The sequence below is a fragment of the Coturnix japonica genome, chromosome 17 (genome assembly GCF_001577835.2).
Source record: "Coturnix japonica isolate 7356 chromosome 17, Coturnix japonica 2.1, whole genome shotgun sequence".
Lineage (NCBI taxonomy): Eukaryota > Metazoa > Chordata > Aves > Galliformes > Phasianidae > Coturnix > Coturnix japonica.
The window spans coordinates 5,147,259-5,171,440 of record NC_029532.1 but is presented as its reverse complement, the minus strand read 5'-3'; the positions used below and the strand labels follow the sequence as shown (position 1 = coordinate 5,171,440).

Below are 24,182 nucleotides of genomic sequence, written 5' to 3'. Positions count from 1 at the left end.
TTAATTCCCTGATCTGTATATTAATAAAATTTACCAAAGATATAGTTGCCAGTGTTAGAACACAGTGCAAATTACCTCAAGCCCTGGGAGACTTCTGTGTGTCCAGAAGGCGAAATCTCAGCTGTCCTGAGAGCTGTGTCCAAGAGCAGGGACCTGCAGGGAGCAATTAGATTGCTCACAGCATCTTACTCACACCTCTAGCCAGTAGAAACTTTGCCAGAGGGCACAGGTATAAACACTAGAGTAGGCTTTGGTTGTTGGTTTTTTTCCAGTTAAACTGCTGAGGGCTCATTTCTAAGCAGTATCTCTGTGCATGTTCATTTTTCTAGGAAAGGAGGGGGGAAAGAACTGGGGGAGGCTAAAGGGAGGGAAATATGTCACCCTTTATCAGATCTTGCAAATAGCTGGGCATTTCCTCAGTCAAGTAAATGAGAGGCAATGTTATACTGGGGTTGGGTGGGGGCCTTTAAGCAGCATCTCAGTTTGGTCTCACAGTCATAGACGGAAAGACAACTGCTACCTGTATTATATGCTGCCCAAGGGACTTAATATCACATCTCTCTTAGGTTCCTGCTATCCAGTAACTACCTATGATTTGCTTTAATCACAACCAGAAACGTAGCTAAATTTAGGTTTGCCATATTTAATTGCACGGCTTTTCTTCTAAATGTGGTGCAGGTGGCACCCCACTCTGTATGGGTACTGCTGGGCTTTGGTTGCTTGGGGGATTTAGTGAGAATTATTTTTTTTGAGAGGGAGAAGCAAACAGATTCCTGATGTGCCTGTATAGAAATAAAATGTAAAAGGCAAAGAGAGACACCGAGATGGGGAAAACTGTCCTATTATCTGAAAGTTGGCCAATGTGTCACATTCACATGTCAAAAAACTGCTGTGGCTGAGGGGGTTGAGTGATGGTTACAGCGATGAGTCCAATGGGCTCTTGATAAACAGACTGATTCTGAGGGAGGTACAGCAGGTGGGTTTTGCTGAGATCCCCTTTGTTTCAGCTGAGCAGACTGAGTGTCTCGTTTATAATTAACATGCTGTGTTCTGTTAATTCCTCCCTTCCCTTCTCATGTTCCCTTTTTGAAGTATAACGCTCCAGCTTCACCTGCGGAATACATCCACCGGATCGGGAGGACGGCTCGGATTGGCTGTCACGGGAACAGCCTGCTTGTCCTGGTGCCTTCGGAGGCAGAATATGTCAGCTTGCTGGCTTCTCACAAGATTAAGTGAGTCAGAAACGTGAACAAAAGTTTCAGCTCATCCTTGCTAATTAACCTTCCGTGGCACTTTCAGCGGGACTGTAGCTCGTGCAGGTTTTAATAAGAATTTATTAATTCTTATGATCCGGAACCAGCCCCAAGATTGGCAAATGGAGATGGGGATGCATGTGGAAAATCATCCGGCTGGCAGATTGTGTGAGCAAGTGTGTGTGTGTGTGAGGGGCACAGAGAAGATGGGAGTTGGAGATGCTTTGAGCTTGGTTGTTATCTCTGTGGCTCTGGGTTCAAGTTGTGGCTATGCGGAGATCACAAGTCAAATGAGCCTGTCAAATGCTAGCTGGCCATCTGCCTGCATAGCACCATATTGTCAGAGATTGTGCTTTCTCTTCAGGAAAGATCCGGCAGAGAAATAGCTGGGGAGCTGTGGGTCATATCTAGCAGGTAATTGGCCCAGATATGTTGTGCGAGTGCCTTGTGGCAAAAATAGAAGAGGTTTCTGCAAGTGGTGCTTGCCCAGTATGGTCCTGGAAGGCAAAGGGCTGGGGGGGACTCAGCAGACCAAAAGCAGGGTGTGTTTCCAGGCTGGCTGAGAATGCTTCTCTCACACTGGCTGTGGCCAGGACTTGGGAACAGGCAGTAAGGAGAGCAAGCCAGGCTGGTGAAGGAGCTGACTGCTCTTCATGCTGCTACTCGATGGCTGACAGGCTATGAGATTTCAGTCCAGGTCTCCTCGCACAGTGGTCCCTTTGTGGGGATAAAAAAACCTTCAGTATTGCTAGCAGAGAACACTACCAGGTCCCAAGCCTCCCCAGCAGGCAACTGGAGATGCAACTCCTCTTGTTTTCCTGCATTGCTGTCCCTGGCATTTCAGAGCAGCAGCTGAATAGAGTCCCTTTAGTGTTGTTGTAGTGTTGATGGAGTCCTGTAAACTCATGTACAGATTAGTTCTCTTTTATTTGTTGGGTTTATGTCGGGTGGAGCTGCTTGGAGTCGAATTTGGTTTTGCATCCTTGAAACAAACAAATGTTGGCAGTAAATACGGGCTTATTCTAGGCTGCGAGCCATTTAGTGGTCTAACAAAGAGCCATCCATCATCCCAGGTAACTATCTATTAAGCAGACACCAGCAAGACATGGAGGGCTAAGCTGACAGGGTTTTTTTTCATGTAACAAACAGCACTGACATTTAAAGGTGAAATCCCACATAATTGTGAATTTTTAACTCCAAGTAGAAAGTTGTATTTTTTCATTTTATAATATTTGGGAAGGGATTGGAGGAAGGAGAGGAAAATTTCCTTTTCTTTTTTTAATTGTTAATGCTTTTATCCAATTTTGTTGGATTTTTTTCTTATAAGTTTAAGAAGCAGTGTCACTCACTCATGCTGCTAATTAGATCTGCTGAGAAGACCTGTTGTTGAGCTGGCCACCGTTCTTCAGCAATCTAGAAGACTGTGCTCGGTGTGTAAGGAGAGCTTTATGTGAATATTTTTTTTCTCTGCTTCTCAAATCAGTACGTCCAAACAACTCCAGGGATTGTCTTCTCTTGTTTGTTTTATGTTCTTCATAAAACTTGCTGCCCTGGAGATAAGGGACTGCCGGAAAAAAAAGGAGTGTGATTTCTCTGCCTTTGACCTCTGTCTTCAGATGTAAGAAAATCAGTGTCTAATTGGCATGGGTGGGCGATTCGGCCTGTTTGCAGTCATGCGTCCTCTGTTCTTCCTACGTAGCAATGCACGGTGTGAGAAGGGACAGCGGCAAGAAGAGAGCTGATGAATTACAGAGAAGATGCGGGAAGGCAGCTCGAAGCTAAAGGCAGCGAGTGCCATCAGCACAAATTGCCGTTACTCTTCATAAACAGAGCATTATGGTGATAATCCTGACAATTTAATTCAGTGTGAGGCTGAAAGACAGCGTGTGTTGGGCTCTCACCGATCCTCTTCAGCACTGAGAGTGTTTTCCCTTTATCCTGGGTCTTTGCAGCTTCTAACCTGGGCTGCACAAGTTACAGGAATTTGTGTTGCTTTTAATTCTTAGCCTGTTGTTCCGTGTTGGGCTCTGGTCTGCGTTGTAAATTGTTTTTTAATTATTATTATTATTTTTTTCCTTTTATAAATGAAATTCCCACGAGGCTTATTGAAATGTAAATACTTCATAAAATATGTATTTCTAAGAAGACAAAGCGTGAGGCAGGTCCCCGCCATCTTCAGCTGGTGTAAATGAGTGGTGCCACACTGATATACAGGAGGTGAGGATCTGACCTAGAGTTTTTCTTAAACCCCTCCACCCACCCCAGCATGCATGGGAGTAAGTCCAGAAGTGTTGAGAGTCGGAAGTAATGAGAGCAGACGTGGCTTTGTTCCTGGATGAAAATCCACTTCGGAATTAGGGATGACTGCCTTTGAAATTGGAAATCGCTCGCAATTAATTTTCACCAGTACCTGAAGCCTCTCCTTGGCTTCCACTGTGGAAAAGCAGCATTAGCCTTTGCCAAAACGATCTCACTTTGGCTCTGCTGAGATCAGTAATTCCCAATGGGTCTCAAGGAAGCTGTGTGCCTCTGTAACTTTCTTTTCAGTCTTTATGTGGCTTGAAGTTGTGGCTCCTCTGTCTAACAACACACACATGCACGCTGATGTTTTGTGTGCGTTTACCTGTTTTTCTTTATTTTTTTTAAAGGTTAGGCTAGAAAATGCTCTGTCTCAGCATAATTATCACATTTCCCTCTACAGGGAAGAGCCAAGAAACAGCAGAAAGTCAGCGAGGTTTACTTTTTGTTTTTTCTCTCTTTTTTTCCGCTTATGTCTCTTTTAGCTCCTTCAACTGCAATCTAGCAGCGCCGGCCTCGACAGCTATCAGATAATTTCTTTATCTCCTAACGGCAACCTAACTAATTTATAAAGGAGAGAGCATCACCGTGAAGGCACGAGTCATTTCTCTCCCTTCTCCACGTTGTGCTCCCCCTCCCCTGCTCCCCTCACATGCTGCTCCCCGCTGAGAACCAAGTTCACATATCTGTTAGGCTGCGAGCTGGCAGCGCGCCGCGAGAGGGGAGGATCGGCGAGGGGGTGACATATCAGACAAATCAATGTCAAAGGTTTGACGTTTTCATTCATAGCTGTGTCAAAGAAACCTTGGGGGATGGGGAGGAACGCTTTTCGCTTGCTTAAGCGCTTGCCGTTTATGTTTTAATTTACTGTTACACTTCTCAAAAACAAACTGAAACCCTCAGTTGTCATTTTATGCTCCATTTCCCTTTCTCCCTATCTCTCCCCCATCCCTCTCTGCATCCCCTGTGGAGGAATCTGTGTACTGAGAGTCCCAGCTGTGCAGAGATGGGGCTCCTCTCCTGTGTAGAATATCTTATGGCCGTGTTGGCCCGTACCTCTGAGGCTGAGTGACTCTACCTGCAGACCATCTCTTTTCCTATGCTTACATTGTGATGATGACTCAGTGGAGGCTGGGAGTGCAGGTTGCAGGATAAAGGTATTTGTTGCTTTAAGTGGAAAGGACACAGTATTCTGTTGTAATACAGAACATGGCAAAGAATTATTCATTCCTCCTTACCAGGAGTTTTGAGATCTCCGAGTGAAGAGAAAGGGAAGATCCTTGTTGGTACAGTTTGTTTCTGTACTTCGTAGAATCAGTGCCTCCTTTCAGAAACCGCCTGCATCTGTTTGTCCGTGTGAGATGTGGGAATCTGAGGAGTGCTGGGCCCCCAAGATTTATCTCTTCCTTACCCTTTAGTAAACCCCAATGAACTCCTTGGCTTCTGTGCAGTATTTATGATTTACTCTGGTATATAAAGAGAACGAATCTCTTTTTTAGAGATGACCTTTGCTCACTGCTGAAATGCAACGACTTGAAAATTTGGACCCACAAACTTCAACTTTTATTATCCAAATAATTCCCTTGGAAATGAGGCCCGGTTTGGATGTGGCCGTAATATTAATTGCCTGAAGCTGCACAGCTGTTCCTGTGTTGTATCACCTGGTGTGTGTGTGCCCCGCAAGACAGTGTTAAGGAGGACGAAGAATATCAAGTCTCCTTTATGTACATCTCTGGATGGGACCACTTGCATGCTTTAAAATGAAGCTGGTTTTTAAGATTTGTTGGTATCTAGGCCATAGCAGTGGGCCAGCAGTGTCTTGCAAGCAGGACTAGGGAATAAATCATCTGGTTGAAGCTACAGGAAGAATGTGAGTTAACAGAATGGAAATAAATGCCCAGTGTGAAACATGGCTTGGGATAGCTGACTGAGTCGCCTTTATTTAAAAAGCAGAAGAAGAAATAGGATAAGAAGTGTTTTAAGTCCCTAACATGCAGGGCTTTGGTTTTACACTTCTGCCAGGGGAGAATGAGGGCAAGTCCTCAGAATGGAAAAGAAAATCAAACTGCCTGTTTGGTATCAGAAGTACCTTTGGAAGCTGTGAGTGAATGTGAGAGTAGGTCCATCAGGAAGAGTGTTTCTGGGCTGTGAGTTCTGCAATGGAGCAAAAGGTTGGAGTGACATAAGCTCTTGTGGAAGTGGGGTATGATGCGACTGTGTGGAAGGAAACCGAGTGAGAGTTGGCTTCATAGGAGAAGTTCCTTTTGATCCTGTTTTTTTTCCCCATTAACACTTTGTTTCTTTGGATGAGGGTTGAGTATCATCTCCCACCTTGCCGTCCATCCATTACCAGTCTTTAGTTTTTTATTCACTATTTTTTTTAAAGCAGAATAAATTGCAGTTGTGTTTCATTGGGTTTTTTTGTTTTTTTGTCTTTGCTGCCTCAGTGTCTCAGAGATAAAGATGGAGAAGGTATTATCCAGTCTGATGAAAGATGATCGCTTCAGGCTGCACAGACCAGGAAGCAAGGTGAGTTATTCAGCTGATTTGGAATTGCTACCATTTTCATTTACCAGTTAAACATCATAAATATTCCTCCCTTAGCTTCCATCTTTGCGGTGTGATGGTTGCTATGTCCATCACGTCAGGCAATGCAAACAATCATAGAATTGCCTTACGTCACAACTGTCCAATCTTTAACCTGCTGTCCAAAAACCGGTTCTTCCTAACTCTTCAGCAAATATTTTGTAGCAGACAGTAAAGCTTTCCGGCTGCAAAAGCTTTATTTTTTTTTCCCCACAGTGCTTCTCTTCTCCTCGACTTTTCTGCACTAAAGCTGTTGGAGATGGCAAATAACATAAAATTGTTTCATAGAAATGAGCAAAATGTATTTGGTGATGTGCTGTGTAGGCTTTTTAATTATTACCTGTATTTACTTGGAGCCTGAAACAAAGCTTGCTGGGCTGACAGTCATCTTTTCATTGACTTCTGCAAACTTTGGGTCTGTGATCAGTTTGCTAATTCACAGCATTCAGTCATCTGCAATTAATGGCTGAGGTGTTTTCTGCATTCTGTGCAATTAAATCCTTGAAGAACTTTCATTTTGAATGGAAGTCAAGGATGCTTCAAGCATGATGCAGAATGCTTTTTTTTCTTTCCTCTTGCTGTGGTTTTGCCTGTTTGTTCTTTCTGCTTTAACATACGTGAGCCTACAGCCTGTCCAGTGCATTCTCATTTCCTGCAGGAGACTGTTAAGAACTGTGGTGTTTTTGGTAGACATGCTTTTGAAAGATGCTCCTTTTTCCTTCATTTCACAGAGAGCTCCATCTGTAGCTACTATAAGATACAGCTTAATTTCAAGCTCTTACCTTTTCACTAAAATCACAATATATTGTATGTTTTAAATGTTTGGAACATGGTTCTGATATGGTCTGTTAGCTGGTTCAACAAACACATAGAGAGATAGATGTGCTTCGTTAATTATTTGGTGTCCTTATCTGGCTAGTAAGCCTGGTTGTAGCAGGACTGATAGGATTGGTATTTCTAGCATGCTTTCAAATTGTACCATACTCTGCACATTTAAGTGTCAAATATTCTGACTTAAATACTCATCTTCTGCCTCTCCTAATGTTCTCAAAACAAAAACAAAAGAATGCACAAACAACAACAACAAAATATATTTGGAAAACAGTTGTTGCTCTGGATTTATTTTTGCTGGGCACTGCTGCCTTGGCATGCCCTGTTATGCCAGGTGCTGTACATAAACAGAAGGAGCTGGTTCCTTTCACCTGCTATCAAAAGTAGGATTGAACTTCTCTCTTCCCTCCACCTTCAAAGTGAATGGTATTTTGCTGTTGACTGCATGGAGCTGTAATAGATCCGCTCTGGCTGTGCCTGCTGTGGGAACTCAAAAATAAAGAATTACCAATTTTTAATATGACTCAGAATCTTACAGAATTGGGAGTGAGAAATAGCTCATGGCGAAGAAATCTCTGCAGTTTAATGGGGATGAGGTTGCAGCAGGTCAATAGGCTTCTTGAGGAATTACTTGAAAAATATACTAAATGCAATCAAGGATGTTTGAGTTTTATTTTGTTCCCATCAGAGGTTCTGTTAGAAGTCTGATGCTTCCTCAGCTGTTGCAGGGACACGTTACCAAGTTTTAATGAAGGTTAATCTCTACTAAATTCCCTAAGTTTACTGTAAAGGCAGCAGAGTAAGCTGGGGACACAACAGACACTGCAGAGGACAGAGAGAGATGGAGGACTTGTTACAAGGAGCTGAACCTGATCTATTTGTGATGTTACCATTTGAGAGTTAGCTTTGCTTATCAGCCCTCCGTGCATTGAGTCATGTATATATTATAGTTGTGCACACAGGAATCTCATTATGATGCTCTTCGGTTCTCGTTGCCTCAACTGAAGTCCATTACAAGAAGCCCGTTGGAACATGCATTTTTTTGGGCTTCTGTGTGCAGCCAGGGAGCAAGCTGAAGTGCCTGTAAAATGTATATTTTATATTTAGGTGTATAAAATATATATGTGGCTATGTCTGGGTGTGTGAATGTTCACCTGCCTACAAAGAGAATAAATTTGATCTTTCAACTTTTATCGAGGGGGGCAGGGGGACTTGGTGAGTTCTGGAGGAGGTGTGTGGAGGTTAGTAAAAAGTTGTTATTAAAACAAAATCCTTCATTTTGTTTTGAAGTATAATGGAAGCAGGAGATGTTAGAGCCAGGGTTTGGGGCTGCTTTTTTTTTTTTCCTTTCCTGCTTTAAGAAAGAGAATTTCTCCACCTCAGCCTGGTTTTATTGAGTTTCTGTCCTTTCTGCCATTAACAAACCCTCCTAATGAAGTAAGAGACTTTCAGTTCTTACCCTCACCTCTCAAACCTGAAAGCTGCAGTCTTTATAATCACAAGTTTCTTCTGAAAGAGGTAAGTGTGCATAGCTGTGGGGAGGTCCCCCAGTGTCCTGAGCTGGTTAAGTCACGTTATGGCCAGGCCTTTTTCTTCTTAGAGATGATAGATGCTGTTATTGATTGCAGGTTATGCTAGTGGTTAGGGATCTGCCAGAATAGGTTCATTCCAAGCATGTACAGGCTAGAAAAGCTCTTCTATCCTACTAGTTCTCCATAATGACAATAATGCTTATTTCTTAATGGATGTGAAGAAGTCATCTATGTGTAGAGTAGATCAGGCAGACCTCTGGGGTAGGCTTTTATCTTTTGGTCCTCAGAAAGGGTGTAAGGGTCTCAAGTTCATTGTCCTGCTCACCTGAACCAGGACACAAGCAGGATTAAAGCTTGTAAAGCATAGGGGATGGCTTCCAGTACGCTTCCAGTAGCACTGCTCTGTTTGATCTGTCCAGACACTGGTTTTATTTTCTGTTCGTCTCTGAGACAATTTTAAATGTAGATTTATTTATTTATTTAAGTTATTTTTACATTATTTTTTAAGATGAACCTCCCTGGAAGGCAGGAATCAAACACGGGTTTGGTTTTTTTTTCATGCCCATTAGGGGGCAATTTTAAAATGAGATCTGTCTCAAGGGGCTGAAGGGGATAAAAGACAAGGTGGGGATGGGAGGAGGGGAGAAGCTGTTTTCTGAGTACATTATGTTTCCTGCCATTTGCTTTTTTCATTTATTTCTCTTGGACTGACCTCACACTTTGGAAATTATGCACCTAGTTCTTTATCCCTCATTTTTGTCTTACTTTTTTTTTTTTCCCCCAGCACCAGGAAGAAGAGATGCCTCATTTTGAAACCTAAAGGGGGGAATAAGAAAAGTCCTTTGTAATATATTGCCATATTATCACTAAATCCCCTGACAGTTGTGACACAGAAGCAAGTCACCTGTCACTTAAGCTTGAGGTCTCTTTAATTTTCTCCTGGAATTCGCACCAGGCTGTCTTTAATTTGAGGCCTTTATTGGAATTCTGAAACCTTTCTGCCTCCCTGGTGCTCAGATCTATTCTGAGTGCTGTTACAGAATGTATACAATAACCAACAGAGGGATTCAGAAGGGGCTGAAGCACTGTTTATTTAACACTCTGGAGGGATTTTCGTGCTTATTCGGTCCAGGCTACCCGGCTTTCAATATCGCTTTGACAACCGTTATGCCCTTCTCATTAATTTTAAACAGTTAAAACACAGGAAAAAGAGAAAAAGTTTTCATTATTAAAGTGCTTTACTTTTTAATAACAGAGGATTCTGTCCGCCAGGGGAAAGGGCAAACCTCACTAATTTCACATTCATATTAAAAAACGCTGGGAAGGTGACACTTTGTGCTGCCAGGAGGCTTAACAAAAGAAAAGTGATGGGGGCTAGGAGGAGCGGGCGGGTGGGAGAAAGTTTTATGTTTCACGTCAATGGAAACTTGTTAGTCACAATGACGAGTGTCCACTTGGAGAAGGCAGCACTACTTGTAGTTTATTAAAGCCTTACAGAGGCCCCTCGACTGGAGGCTGTCTCAGCTGATTAATAGGAGTGTGTTAAGTCAAACCAAAAGATGACAATGAAACAGTCTGTATTGGCCATCTCTGCAGTACGCTGGGAGATGGAGGGAGAGACTGGCAACCTGGGAGGCTCTTGCATGGCCTTAAAACACCAGTGTTGACTTTGCTGGAGGTACAGGTAGTTCAGGCAGTAGGAGAGCAGGAATTCTGTACCCCATATGTGTTTGTTTCGCTGGAGGACGATGCAGTGGCTGCGAGCTGTGGGATCTCAAGTTCCAAGGAAGGCGCTATGCAGGGACTTTGAACTGCACCTGGGGTCTTTCTCTGAGTGGGTTTTCTGTTAGAATACAGAGCAGCAGATCTGGGTCAGCAGAGCTTTTTGCATAGGGTGTCAGCAGCATTGCCTGGCTTCCACAGTCCCCAGGGTTCTTAGTCAGCATGATGTGGCTCCCCTGGACTCACAGCAGGGCAGAGGGGGGTTGGAGGGGTTAAGGAGCATTAGTTATGCTGGGGAGGAAGATGAGGAGTTAACCAGTATCAGATTTCTGCCTTGGGTCAAGTGCTCCAGCTTGGATGCTGGTTCCTGAGTAGCTTTTGAGAGTTGTGGTCCTTTCTTGAGGGAGGTTCACATCCATGGGTGCTTGGCTTTGTGCTTTGCTGTCAGTTTGCCATCAAAGATGTTTTCTCCTTGTCCACATTTCCTCTATCTGCCTTGATAGTTCAGAAACAGAGCCAACCTCTTTCCTCCTCCCAGTAATGACTTGCTCCCTGCAGTGTTTGCTCTCCATTTCTTGAACCAACTCCTACAGTCTGATTATGGCAAAGCTTGAGAACATTCAAAATTGCCCTTTTTGGTTTAAGGAAGTTTCATCTGTCATGCATTTGATGCAAAGGGCTTATCTTACGTAGAGGAACCACATGATAACAGTTACATATGGCTTGTTCACAGTGAGGAAACATCATGTAGACATCAATAATGGAGAAGTTCATTTTAGTTGGCTTTGGTCTCAGGTGCTGAATTTGGTCCATTCTCTCCAGCATGGATATGAAGGTAGATCTCCTGCCCTATACATGCTAAGAAGGGGCCATGTGCTGTGGGGAACTGCTCAGGGGAGTTTGAAACATCAATCTGAAAGTCCTAATGAAAAAAACTCAAGTCTGGCGAGGCCAACATGGAGCCTGTGGAGAGTTACTCCAAATAACTGCAGGGGAAATGAGCAGTGGTATCTGGCCTGTTGAATCTGAGGAGGAGGAAAAAAAAGAAAACAGGGGAAAAAAATACACAAAAGATGTTAGAAAACACAAAATTAAAACTGATTTGCTTTCCTCACCATGGAGTGCTTACTGGCTGCTTTGACTTTAACGTCTTTATCTATAATTTTTTTTTTTTCCTCTAGTAATATTGAGAGGATTACCTTTGTTGGCCCCTGGGTGGTTACTGTGTGATTTTACTGTTATTAAATCTATTGTAAACTGCTTCATTATTCCTGACTCAAGTTCTCTCTTTCCTCTAATCCTCTCTCCGCCCTTGCAGAAATCCAATGGTGTGGACCCTCAGGAAGTCCGGGAGCGGGCCACGGTCCTACAGACAAGATTTGAGAATTATGTTCACTCCAGTGAGGGGACCATCCGGGGGGCAAAAAAAGGTCGGTGCATTTCTTCTCCATTTATTCCAGTAGGGCTCATAAGCTGCCGAGGTTTGCTTCAGGGAAAAGGGTTGAAAGAAACCTTTTTGGGTCCGTTGGGCCCTGCAGGGGGTTGGGATGGGCCCAGAAGGCTTTGTGATGATATTATATGTTAATTTCTCGCATTCCCATATTAAGTGCAAATGAGGTTTAATCCTGGCTTTCAGCAGGATTCACATCTGAGGGCTCTGACCCAATCGTGTGTGCAAACAGAAAGTGTGTTACTCCTGGAAGGTCACGGGTGACCTGATTCACCACAGCCTTGTGCAGTACCTGCTTGGTGCTTTCAGTTTTCACCAGGGGTGTTTGAAAGCTGTACGGCAGAATGTCTTGGGAGCAGCTCTCAGGCTAGTTGTTGCTATTTGGGATGGTAGGAAAATGGAAGAGATCACAACCGCATGCAAAAGCGGGCAGGAAGTAGAAAAAACAGGATTGATTTAATAATAACAGTACCTAAGAACAAATCTGGAGGTTGTGTATCCATCTTTGCCTGGCCAGATACGCTGCTGCTCTGACTGCAGCCCCAGAGGCTTTTTCCTTCTGCTTCTCTGAAACAAATGGAATGAGGAGGAGGGGAAGAAGATGAGAAAGTTAACAGGGATGTGGTAGGAGCTATACTGCATATACAACATAAGTCACATACTAAGTGATCAGAAACAAATGGGGAAGCTGGCCTTTGAGCTGTACAATGCGGTTGTGTAACTGAGTATGAGGAGGCTGTTCTCAACATAGAATTTACATGCAGCATTACAATAGTTTGGAATCAAGAGACATGATTGGGTCTGTTAAAGAGGTCAAAGGGGCTGTTTTTTCTGAGTGTTAGGTAAAATGTTTTTTATTGCACTCAGAAAACCTCTGTGGTCTGTTTTATCCAGCACGTGTCACTGCAGGTAAGCACCACACACACACATACAATCCATATGCACTTGTTGCTGACCTCAACACTAAACTTTTTTAGTGACAAACTAGAAGTGCAGAATGTGTGTCAGGAAATGCTGAAGTGTTGTGCATCCCATTTGTCTTGTGCAGGAGTACTCCACCTCTTTTCCTATTCCACTATCTACATATGCAAATTTTCCACTGCTGAGTGGCTTCCATAAACCCCCTCTTCCTCCTCTCTGCCAGGCATCATGAATAATTAACATGGCAGCTGGCTTTTGCTTTCATGGCAGACAATCAATTGGAAACTGTGCCAGAGATGCATTTGTTTCTCTCTTTTTCTCCTTTTCCCCATTTTCTGACCCAGTCAATGTTAATAAGCAGTGTTTTGATTGCAGCTCGCTTTCAGAAGGCGAGTGGCTCCCTGCCCGCTCATCCCTTCTGCCCTTCAGATCCATATTTTCCTAACTCAGATAGTTCAGGGAAAGTGCTGCCCTTCAAACTTGATTGACTGACCAGCGGTATGATAGCATGGCAGGAGAGCTGTGGCTGAGCCCTGCTTTCTGAAGGACAAACTTCATGGAGCGTGGAGCCCCTTTTGGAAAGCTGAGGTCTTACATGGTTAGAGGTGTGCTACTCTGAAGCTGCAGTGACAGGTAGACCTCAGTCTTCTGGACCTTCATGCTGCTGTGATTACAGGAAGGTAGGGAAACAAACCACTGTTTGTGGTTAGTAGTCGAGCAGCTGCTCTCACCCTCTCTATCCTCAGCACTGTTGTGTGCAGAGGGACAGCAGGGTTACAGGAGACTGCTGCTGTGCCACAAAGCCTGTGTTGATGGTGGTTTCAGTGTACTTTTCCTTCTTATTACCACACACTCTGAACACTGGCAAAATGTCCCCACCAGTTTATCCAGCCATTATCCACAAACCTATCTAACCTCCATTGTGTGTGGTTCTTTGTTTTTTTTGACTTGACTACAGTTGCAGTAGAAAAGAGAGGCTGGGCATGGGAAAAAGACCAGCCTAAATCCATTCTCTTAAATCAGTGCAAATCTGAAATCTCCCCAGCCCCGCATGCATCTCCTAGGGCTAATGTTGGGCCTTCATTTAAATCTCATGGGTGCTGTGATGAACGTTAGCAGCTCTGAGCTCCCCAGAGGTAAGACAGTTACGTGAGCTGAGCTTTCACCCTGCTGATATGGCAGGGCTGTTAGTTCAGATTTGGATTGGTCTCTCTTTCACATGCTCTGAGTCAGCGCTGGGGCTGGCAGTTTTCTGGCTGGACTTTGGGGACTGGGGGGAGCCTTTGGCACTTTGATTCTCAAACGATGATCTGGGGAATGAGTACCAGCAGCCTTTGCCACCTGAAGAACTGTGGGAGGTGAGCTCAGCCTTCATAATAACAGGATCTTTAGTATCAACCATTTCAAATGCTGAAAGAAAGACGGCTATATTAACTCCAATGGGACTGGGTTCAGTGCAGGAGGAAGCTCGTGTTGTTCCTTTTGAGGAGTTGCACCCTCTCACAGCAGGTGAATTCGACCAATAACTTTGTGAAAAAAACAACAGCAGAACAGGGTTGTTAAGAACATGTGAGCTGGTTTATAAGCCCTCAGAGGGATGGCCTTCAGATGAGATGATGAGACTTGGCGTTTGGAATTTAACGTTCTCTTTTTGGGAAAATACAGGTCTCTTGATGTTCAGATGCCTCTAAAACAGTAACATTGTGAAATTGGGAAGAAGGTGCAAAAAACTCAATCTTTTCTTCTCATCGATTGGGAAAAGGAGTTCGCTTTGCTCAGTAAACAGAGCTTTGATGGATTCCCTGGGTCCTTCCAGGAGCTGATCTGCTAAAATGACATTTTTATTACTGTTCATAAACTCCAATCTCCTGCTGCTGCCAAGAGATTAGACATAAGCTGTGGGCAAACTTGCTGGTCCGGTGGCTCAACAGGCAAGGGCAGGAGAGGTTAGAGTTTAGAGCTTGCTGCTGTCAGGGACTGAGAGGGAGAGAGAGAGATGAAGGTGGTGGTTGAGGTGAGGGCTGGGGGGAGGCACAGGAGGTTTAGAAGCAGAGGAGCAGTCAGGGGATTGTGGGGAGGCGTTTTCTGAGCTGTAGAGTTTCCTTACTAAAAGTCCTTGTATTCCCTATAGCAGAGAGGACAACCTGGGTATAATGTTACAGGTACATGGAGGAGCAGTGCTGGTGTTCATATTAGTGGATGATTGTCTTTGGAGCAATGAGCCCTGAGGGAAGGGCATTACAGGAATATAAAGATGTGAAAGAGAAAATTTGCACGCTATCCTATTATTTTTCCCTTCTGAGAAGGTGAGCTCTGTTCTCAGCGCGATGATGAGTCAGGAAATCCATCTGGTTCTCAGATATTTATAAGGGACTATCTAGTAACTGGTGAAAAATGCATGGGCTGCTGGGATTGTAATATCGGAGGAGTCTTCCTGTGCCACTTCCATGCTTCGATTTACTTCATCCCTGTATCCCTCTATTCCCTGTTTTCCCCTTTCTGCTGCCTTTTGATGTCAACAGCTCTTCATGCAAGATGTGCTGCAGACATTGCCCTCTGTGGCAGAAGGGGCATCCTTACAAGAGGCAAAACTAATGCAACTTAATGTAGTGTTGTTTCAGTTCCTAACCCTTCTCCACCACCTTTCTTCTCCTTACAGGATTGTACCAGTGCTATATACAACCTTCACAGATTTTTAACATGCCAACCTTATTCACCAGCTGCTGACCAGAAGGTGTCCCAAAGGACAAGACCAATGTCCTTTCAGCTGGAACAGCTGAATCTTTAAGTATATATATATAAAGATGCAGTAGCAAACAGAATTCACTTTTTTTTTTCCTCTCCCCAGCACTGCAGTCTTTTGTTTGTGCCTACGCTGCCTATCCCAGAAGCCTCAAGCACATCTTCCACATCAAATCTATCCACCTGGGTCACGTGGCCAAGAGCTTTGGCCTGAGAGATGCTCCCCAGAACCTGACTACTCTTCCGACTGCTAACTTGAAGAAGAAAACCAAACCAGGAGCAAAAAGGTAGGCCAGCTTGGTGTTCTCAAGCCAAGGGATGCCATGTGCCAACCCAGGGTATGCGTTGCTCCCTGAAGTTCTTGTGGTTGCTCCAGGAGTTCGTATGTGATTGCTGAGAGGCTAAATCATGCTGAGCCATTGGCTTAGGCTGTGCTCTGAGCTGTTGTTTAATTCTCCCCAAAGGCTGTAGAGTGCCTAAAAATTATCTGTGTTAAGCCAACTTGCTTAAACATTTGAATGGGAATTTAGTTTAAAAAAGAAAATGAGCTCACTGTAGTTTGGCTTCTGATAAAGATGACCTTTTTTTGAAGGAAGGTGTTAGGTGCAGAGAAGTGCCCCCATGCCTGGGTTTTGCGGCACCTTTTCTGTTTTCTTAACACTTGAAGCAGAAGCAGCCTAATTTTTATTTATTTATACTTCACTCCAGAACTACTTTGAAGGATCAGGAAGGGCCCAAGCACTGTTCCAGAGCTAAGCATGAGATTTCCCATATATTGGAGTGATTCTCTGCCTTGCACTGGTTGTGGTTATGATAGAGCTCCAGCAGCAGTCCTGTCAGAGCCAAACACTTCTACAGTAGAAGCTGCCAGGTTATTCCATTTGCATCCTGGTTTCCAGTCACACAGTCCTACACGGATCTGATTCCTGGCTTGGGAGCAGCTGCAGTAGCAACTCTGCCTTCATCCCTGTCTAGGGAAAGTCTCTCGGATGAGGCTGTGTGTATAATTGCTTGCTGCTGGTATCGCATGGAGCGATAAAAGCATCAAGGAAACTGCAGAGGAATGAGCATTTTCACTTTTTGAGTTTGACCATTCTGCTTACTGTGATCCAAGGCAGAGTGAGTGGTGATTTATCTCACAATACACTTCTTCCTTCCTGGCCTTAACAAATACCAGTTATTCATCCCTGTCTTAGATCTGTTCTAGTCTCCTAGGTGCACCTTTCCTGCATCAGGAATCTGAGATTCCTTGTCAAACCTGGAGGAGAAAAGCTCCAGGTACTCTCCTCTGCCTGAGATGGAGCTGAAAATGCTCAGTACCTCTCACCCTAGGTGCTTTTAGGTGGTTCCATGAGGCAAATAGTCTTCTCTTCTGAGACAGCAACATTAAGCTCTTGCGGTCTTCCCCAGCTCAGCAGCAGACTGTGAACTTCTAGCTTGCCTGTAAAATCACTGCAATAATTCAAAGGAAGAAAATCTTTCTTTTTTTTTCCTGGTATCAGTTGTGACTCCTTCCATGTAATTTGTTGCTGCAAACCCCATTAGCCATGCAATTAAAGCACTAATCCACTTAATTGTTCCTAGGCTGGTGACATCTCTTGCACATGTATGTATTTTGGAGGGGGGGGGGAAGGAAAGAAAGAATGGGGAAAGGATTTTAAAATAAAAAGTCGGAGACAGCATTGTCCTGCTTTGAGAAGCCACCAGGGACAGAGCACCGATCTGCCTCCTGCTTCAGCTGACCCTCACCAGCAGATGGGCAACAGGATGGGAATGCCCCTGTGAGGGGGGATTTAAGGGAGCTTTATTTCAGGAAGAATAGCCTGATTAGCTGATAAAGAGCATGTAAGATGGTATGGGGTGGGCTTTGATGTCTTGCTGGCCCAGCAGGGTGTCAAGCTATGACTGACAGTAGCGTGTCATAGGATTACTTGGCCTGCAACAATGCCTCTCTGTGTTCCTATGATGTTGCTATTCTGTTAGAGCTACTTCTTCCCTTGTTACGCACCTCTTCTAGACAGCATTCCTCCTCCCCAAGTCTTCATCCTATTATAGTACAGACAAGCTCAAGATACAGTAGGTAGTTTAGGCACAGGATGCATGGGGATGGGGGGATGTGGAGGCGTTGGAACAAATGGTCAGAGCGATTTGAAAGTTCATTTGCACACGGGTTGTGCAATTACAGCCCAAGGCAAGCGGGCAGACTTTGCATGGGTTTGTCACTGCTCAAGCTCTAGGTTTCAAATCTGAGAACTTCTGGAAAGTTAAAGTCCTGCACAAATAGTCTGTTGTCATACAACTATTGTTGCCTGTGGAACTTATTTCTAATCAACTTTGTTTAAAAAATTATATATATACTAGTATATCCTTCTTTTTTTAAGGGACAGTTTAGAAAACAGTGAATACAGATTCAAATTCAGTATCTGCTAACATAAATTAACAGAGCTATCTTGAATTGCTTTCGATTTCACACTGACAAAGCAGAGAGTGGAATTTCGACTGCCATAAAAAGACAAATGGTTTTTAATTGTAATATGTGGGGCTTGAATTGATAGCAGGGTAGTCACAGGGCAATCTTTTTAATTATATTTCTCACGTGATACGGTGAGTGCTGGTTGTATTACACATTGTCTCCAAACATCTGATACTTGTTTTTAATCGGTCTGCTCACTAAGACCTCATCTCTCAGCACCTGCTCGGAGAAGAAAGAACAGGCAGTCCAGTTGGAAGCGTGATAAAGGCAACCATTAAATGTTTCTTTAAGTGGACAAAGAAAAGTTGCCGTTCCTTTTGAAGTCTCCTTTTGTGCTTGGTGCCTCCATAAGGAGCCTGGTTGGGGAAGGTGGGACAGGAAGATGTGGCAGCCAGGTGTGTGATGGTTCAGTGCTGGAATGTGGAAGCAGCCTTTCCTGAACAAGTTTGTATAAGTTCCGTGTATTTTTTGTTAATCTTCTTGTGCAAAGCAACTGTCCCCTTAGCCATAGCAGGCTCTGGAAAACCCAATCTGAGGATGGCAAAATCATGTGCTTGTGATTTCTTTGGAAGTTGGAATGCTGTATTTAGGTAAGCCACATAAACTAGATACTATAGATAGTATGTTGGGTTACAGTACATCAGCTTAGTAAGTGCCTGGGCTCGTGCTTTTACTGAAGGATAGGTGCAAGGAAGCTGATCCCACTTCCATTGAGGGATTAACTGTCTTTCACTCACTGCAGAGAAGCAGCTTGCACAGGAAGCAGCTGACATGCCCAATAGACATGTCTTTTGACTCCTTCACAATGCAGATGCTGAGAACCTATTGCCATTCCCCCAAGCCTCCCTGTACTGCTCGGTGTTTTGCACTGTGAATCAGCAGGGTTTTATGGGATTCTGTGGGGGACTGGTGGCCTGTTTCTTTTCCCTATTGATCTCTCTGGAAGCCAAAGGGTTTCACCATAATGGGGAGTCACAACTTAATTTGCCTTGTTTGTGAACTCATGCCATTACAAAGAAAGAGATAAGTCCTTAAGTTCAGTGGATTCTGTGGAACTCATTGCTTCAGGAGTGAAAGATTGAATATTAAATACAGTCATTGCTGCTACAGACAGCATGTGCATTAAAATAAAAATGTAAAAGTTAAGGTGAAAATCCTCTCAACTTCAAGGTTAAGTCAAACTTTAGGTAATATGGGATCAAAGTAAGGCATATGGGATGGCTCTGTTTGAGGGGATTGATTTACATTGTTATTACACCGGCATTGCTCTAAATATGAGTATTGTTAGGCCCTTAAAGTTTTGGCTGCAAGATTGTTATTCAATTTCATCTCTCTGTGTTGCTGAAAGAATTGACTTTGGTAGGTGTGCAGTGAACTTTACTATTTGGTTGTCTTGATGTGAATACTGCTCTGCTCTGTACTGCAACTGCACTTGATGCTCGATCTGACCAAGTAATAATTTTGTGCATTCTGCTCTAGCCAGCTTCTTATCAGCAGATAAGAAGCCCTAGTCTGTCTGTTAGGAGCAATGCAGGACTGCTGATGAATTTCTTGCCCCCACTCCACTAAAAACAGCAATGGAAAAACCAATGCAAACAGGGTTGTGTTGGCTGCAGATGGTTCATCCAACACTATAAGTAGAAAAAGCAGGTGTTGCAGCAGCCTTGGCCCAGAGGTAACCCAGCTCTGCTGCTGGCACAATTTCAGAGAGCCGTTGGAGATGCTGTCAGGCAGATTGATAGCACACTCCGTGTTGAAATGCTTTCTGATAAATGAAACAACCTGCCTCAGTCTCCTCCAAAGACACACCATGAGTTCTGGGACTGTGCGTCAGAACTTCATACTCTGTCTTCCTCAGCTGAAGCAATCTGGGAACCCTTGGTTGCTGCAGATGCTGCAAGTTGGTTAAAGGTCGTCACACTTGCTGCACTGCATCACACCAGCATTCCACGGAGCTCAAGACAAAGGAACAGCCAGCAGTACTGACTAAGAGGAAGGAGAAGAAAAAGCACCATTTAGGTAAAAAGAGGCATCTTCTCAACCATCAAATGATGCCTGAGAAACCACACACACACGTGGGTGCACTGCTCTGACAGTAGGAGTTTTTAGTTCAGAGATTAGTTCAGCTCAGTAATGAAGCTGATATGTCAGCTTGGTTACATGTACTGGAATTTCAGTATGAAAATCAATAACTGCTTCAATCCTTTTCTTAGCGCTGTCCCTCATTCCTTTCACACCTGAATGTTTGAGAATCTCCACATCCATGATGAGGGGTGTGTTTTAGTGGGTGTGGTGGTGGTGATGGGTTGTGGTTGCTGTAGATGATCTTAGTGGTCTTTTCCAACCTCAGTGATTCTATGATTTGAAGCTAATCACACGTGTTACAGTCATGTTAGGGGGGGTTTTGTTTGTTTTTGATGTCAACAATGATCAGCATTGATGATTCTTATGATGCTCTGAAGCAGAGCAACGAACTGAATTGTGGAATTGAAAGGAATTGCAATCCAAAATTGTTTGGATTTCCTTTGGGTGGATGGCTGGGCAGCTGGTCACTGTGGGCAGTGACACAGAGAAGCCTTGTACTCGTGGACAGGGATAAGTTCCTCTTAATGTGCACGCTGGAGCTGTTTCATTTCTGAGTTATGATTTCTCTATTCCCGTCTTGCTTTCCCCCAGCTAATAAAACCAGCTGTTTTCTCATCCATTTGAGCATTCCTTTCTCCTTTAAGCCCTGCTGAAATCTTGGCACTGTAGCACATCGTGATGGTCAATCATTAGTGAATATATATATTTTTTCTCTGTGAGTTCCCCTTCGATTCAGTGTTTTGTAGTTCCCCACCAAAACACTAACTGTTGTTTGGAAGGAGGAATTTAAAGGGCTGTGGATTTCTCTGCCCGTTATCAACATGATGTGTTCTCATTAGAGCTCAATACAGCATGATATCTAGACATGAGATCACAGAAAGAGATGCTGACAATCCATGTGTTTATCCAGTGATGGGAACATGGGTTCTGTCTGTGTTGCAAATGTGTCTTACGTTTCCAGCCGTTCTGTGAAGCTTTTTGCCAGGTATCTGGTATTGCCACACAGCTCTGTTCAATTAGCATCACACCAGCCCTCGGCAACAGGGAAATACAGACATCCCAGGTTATGAGGAGAGAGAATGGACACCGAGGACAAAGAGGTTAAATACTTTGCCCAAGGATGCTCAGAGTGTGAGTACTGAGGTCTCTTTCCGTTCTCCCGGGCTTTGTCTCATAACCACAGGGCACCTTTCCTTGTTAGCTTGGCTTCTCTAGCAGAGCCCTGGAGACTTTGGCCGGTCGAGCAGAGAAGGGGATGTACAGTTAGCAGCAGCACAGCAGGGATAAGGATCTGGCCAGGGATCCTGACCTGGTGCTCTTTCCCTGCGTGCTGTCACTGCAGCCTGTCACTGTTGCCGGTGGCTCTTGCATCTTGTGGTTAATCGGGGCCTTGACAGCTGTTTTTCTCCTTGCAGTGATCAGCACGGGTTCCACAGCACAGCTCCATTGATTTTTGTGGCCCTCGTTAGAGGGAGAAACCTCTCTTTTTTTTTTTTCTTCCCCACATCCTTATTTTCCCAAGTACAGCTGATCACCCCAGCAGGGGGTATTGATTTACTAATTGGGCAACGATTTCACCTGATTGATAATAAAGTGTTGGACAACCTCCCCGCTGAGCTGAAATTCAGCCTGGCAGCTACTGGTGGATTACTTGTCCTTTTGCAGCAGATAGTTCCATGTTGTTAAGTAAACTGATCTGTTGCTTGGTAACCCTGAATTACTGTAGTAAACACCTGGAGATGCAATGAAAGTGTCAGATAGAAACTTTGTCAAGTGATGGAGGGGTCTGGGCAGGGAATGCAGCTGCACAGGTACCTGCAAAGTTGTTCCAGCAGGAGCCGAGTGGCTGAGGGCACACCTTGCACTGGGGCTGTTCCTGCACCCCCTGGAGCCCCTCTGTGCTGCATTGCCACATGGGTATAGGAAGGCAGTTTGACAAGGTACATCTGTGGATGTGCTGTAGGTAGGGCTTTACAAGCTGCATAATTGCTTTGCTAGAGGTGATTCTGTCTTTTTCCTTCGGTTTCTTGTGGTTTCAAAACAGGCAGTGGCTGTGTGCCGTATTTCTTTGCTATGTCCAGTTTCTAACCCTTCTGCCAATGCAGAGTTTGTGTCTTAAATTAGTGAGAGAATGGAGGCTGCACCATATAGCAGGGTTTTCTCTCCCCTGTCTTCCAGGCTTTGTATCGTAGAGCAACCATGTTACAGAGGTAATCATCACACCATCCTTCTTACCATTCAGAGCCTTCCTATTGAATGCACAGCAGCTGTGAGAACTACACGGGGATGGAAAATGAGATGTGGAAGAGGGGCGAGCAAATATCCCAGATAGCCAAGAGTTTGCTTCTCTTCCCTTCCTTGCACGTTGGGTCTAATGAATGAGTTTATCTGTTGCTGCAACCAAGGATCTGTGTTTCCCAGCATGGCTCAGCACAGCTGAAGGAGCTGTGGAGGGCAGTGCTGTATGGCTGCACCCTTTAGGTCTGCTGAGGTCAATGTGTTATCAACGATGCATGCTGGAATGCATGTGGGATTTCTGTTGGATTCCTTCGTTGTACTTAGGTGGGCTTCTGTTTACTTCTCAGGAGAGGTTTGAGATCTGGTTCTGGCCTTTGTAATAAACCAAAAGGTGGGATGTGCAGACAACAATAGCTGCGGATATCCCCTCATGCCCAGGACTGTGGGGATGCTATAGTGAACAGTGGGTCCTCTGCCTAAGAGACTGCAGTTCAGATAGTTAACAGAGGGAGATAACAGCAACGGGGATGAAATTTGCCCAAGGTCACAGAGCAGGACAGTGGCAGAACTTGTGGTGGAAAAATGCTGAGTGGGTTTGTATATTTATAGCTGGCAGTTCAGGGCTGCAGGGAGATCCACGTCGGAGTTTAGAGGCTGGGCAGATTGCGGCTTCCCTTGCAAAAGCTGGTCTCTGGAGAGAGAGTGCTGCAAGGTGCATGTGATGTCTGCAGGACAGTGCAAGGGAAGAGTCTGCTGGTGTGTTACACTCTTGAAATCATTTTTTTGTTGATTGTTTGTTTGGGGTTTTTGCTTTCAAGCTGTGGATTCCAGCTCTGTTTATAAAACGTTCCCATTGTTCGGTGTCTTAGAGCTCTTAGTCTTTTTCATTATTATTAGAGTTTTCAAACTGCTGTGTCACCTAATTCATCAGCCTTCAGCACAACCTTCCCTCCTTCTCCCCACCACCCCTGCAAGAGCATTTGTACAGAACAAAGGCTTGCTTTTAGAAACGGCACGATATTTTGCCACCTTTGTGAAAACCTGTCACAACAATACCTAATTTTGCATGAGACGGAATTTCAAATCAAGCCTCAAGAAAAGGAAGCTGTTCTCCTGCTAATGTGCAAATGTCACTTTCCACAGCTGTAAAATCACTAACCCACCTAGCAGAGCAAAGGAAAATCTAATTCCCGTTCTCTTCCCCCTGCACAGGTCTGACCTTCTCAAGAAGACCCATGGCAAACATCGCCTGGCTGAGATCTTGCGATCTGAATATTCCAGTGGGTTGGACTCTGGTGTATCCAAGGTCAAGAAGAAGAAGAAAAAACAGAGAAAAACAGGCAACCAGCAGATCCCAGTATGAGCCGGGACCTCCCAGTCATTTGCTGCACGACCTGCTGGAATACATCAGCCAGAGGTCAGGGTGACCTGCCAGACTGACTGACCAGTGGTTCAGTTTGTCAGGCAAATATGGGGAGGGGTCTTGAAGTTGCTGACCTCCTCCCTCTTATCCCATAGTTCCAAATGGAATTGAATCTGGATGCGTCCTGTTTCACAGCTGCAATTATATGTGGCTTCCTGAGGATGCAGCTTGTTTCTAAGGTGATATTTTTGTGAGAAAAATAAAAGAGTTTAATTATGGTTTTCTGAGCAATGTGATGTCTGTATAACCTCAAAGTGAGACAAGCGTGTTCAGAAAGGAGACGCTTTCCTATTTAAAGGACCCATAGAAACACTCTACAACGTGTTTGCTTGCTTATTTTTAGCTGGAGAAGCAGTGGTGGAGTGAAGCGGAGGAGGTGTTCGAGGTACACGTTTAGGAGGAGGGAGAGGAGGCTGCTGCTGTCCAAGGGGACGCTTCTGCTCCTGTTAAAGGTAACACACTGAGCCACTACCACCTCCCCTCTGTGCATAGGGGCAAAAGCTGTCCTTGGACACCATTACTCAAATGCTGCCACCTCCCAGGAGTCTCCCCAGTTTGAGTGAAATTGGGCTGCTTGTGGAGAGCTCTGCAGTGCGGTGACACACGGTCCCTTTGGGGCAGAGCTCAT

At 44.4% G+C, this 24,182-nt stretch overlaps 1 protein-coding gene across 2 annotated transcripts in view; it reads left to right on the top strand.

Moving 5' to 3' along the window:
* DDX31 (DEAD-box helicase 31) overlaps positions 1–23,775 on the top strand; it is a 42,332-nt gene extending 18,557 nt beyond the window's left edge. For both annotated transcript variants that reach the window (XM_015879292.2, XM_015879291.2), the window contains exons 16-20: positions 1,093–1,232; positions 5,999–6,080; positions 11,541–11,652; positions 15,442–15,622; positions 23,344–23,775. In XM_015879292.2, coding sequence (XP_015734778.1) covers positions 1,093–1,232; positions 5,999–6,080; positions 11,541–11,652; positions 15,442–15,622; positions 23,344–23,494 — 666 coding nt within the window. In that variant the 3' untranslated portion in view covers positions 23,495–23,775. The remainder of the gene's footprint in view (positions 1–1,092; positions 1,233–5,998; positions 6,081–11,540; positions 11,653–15,441; positions 15,623–23,343) is intronic.
* The last annotated feature ends 407 nt before the right edge of the window (positions 23,776–24,182 follow it).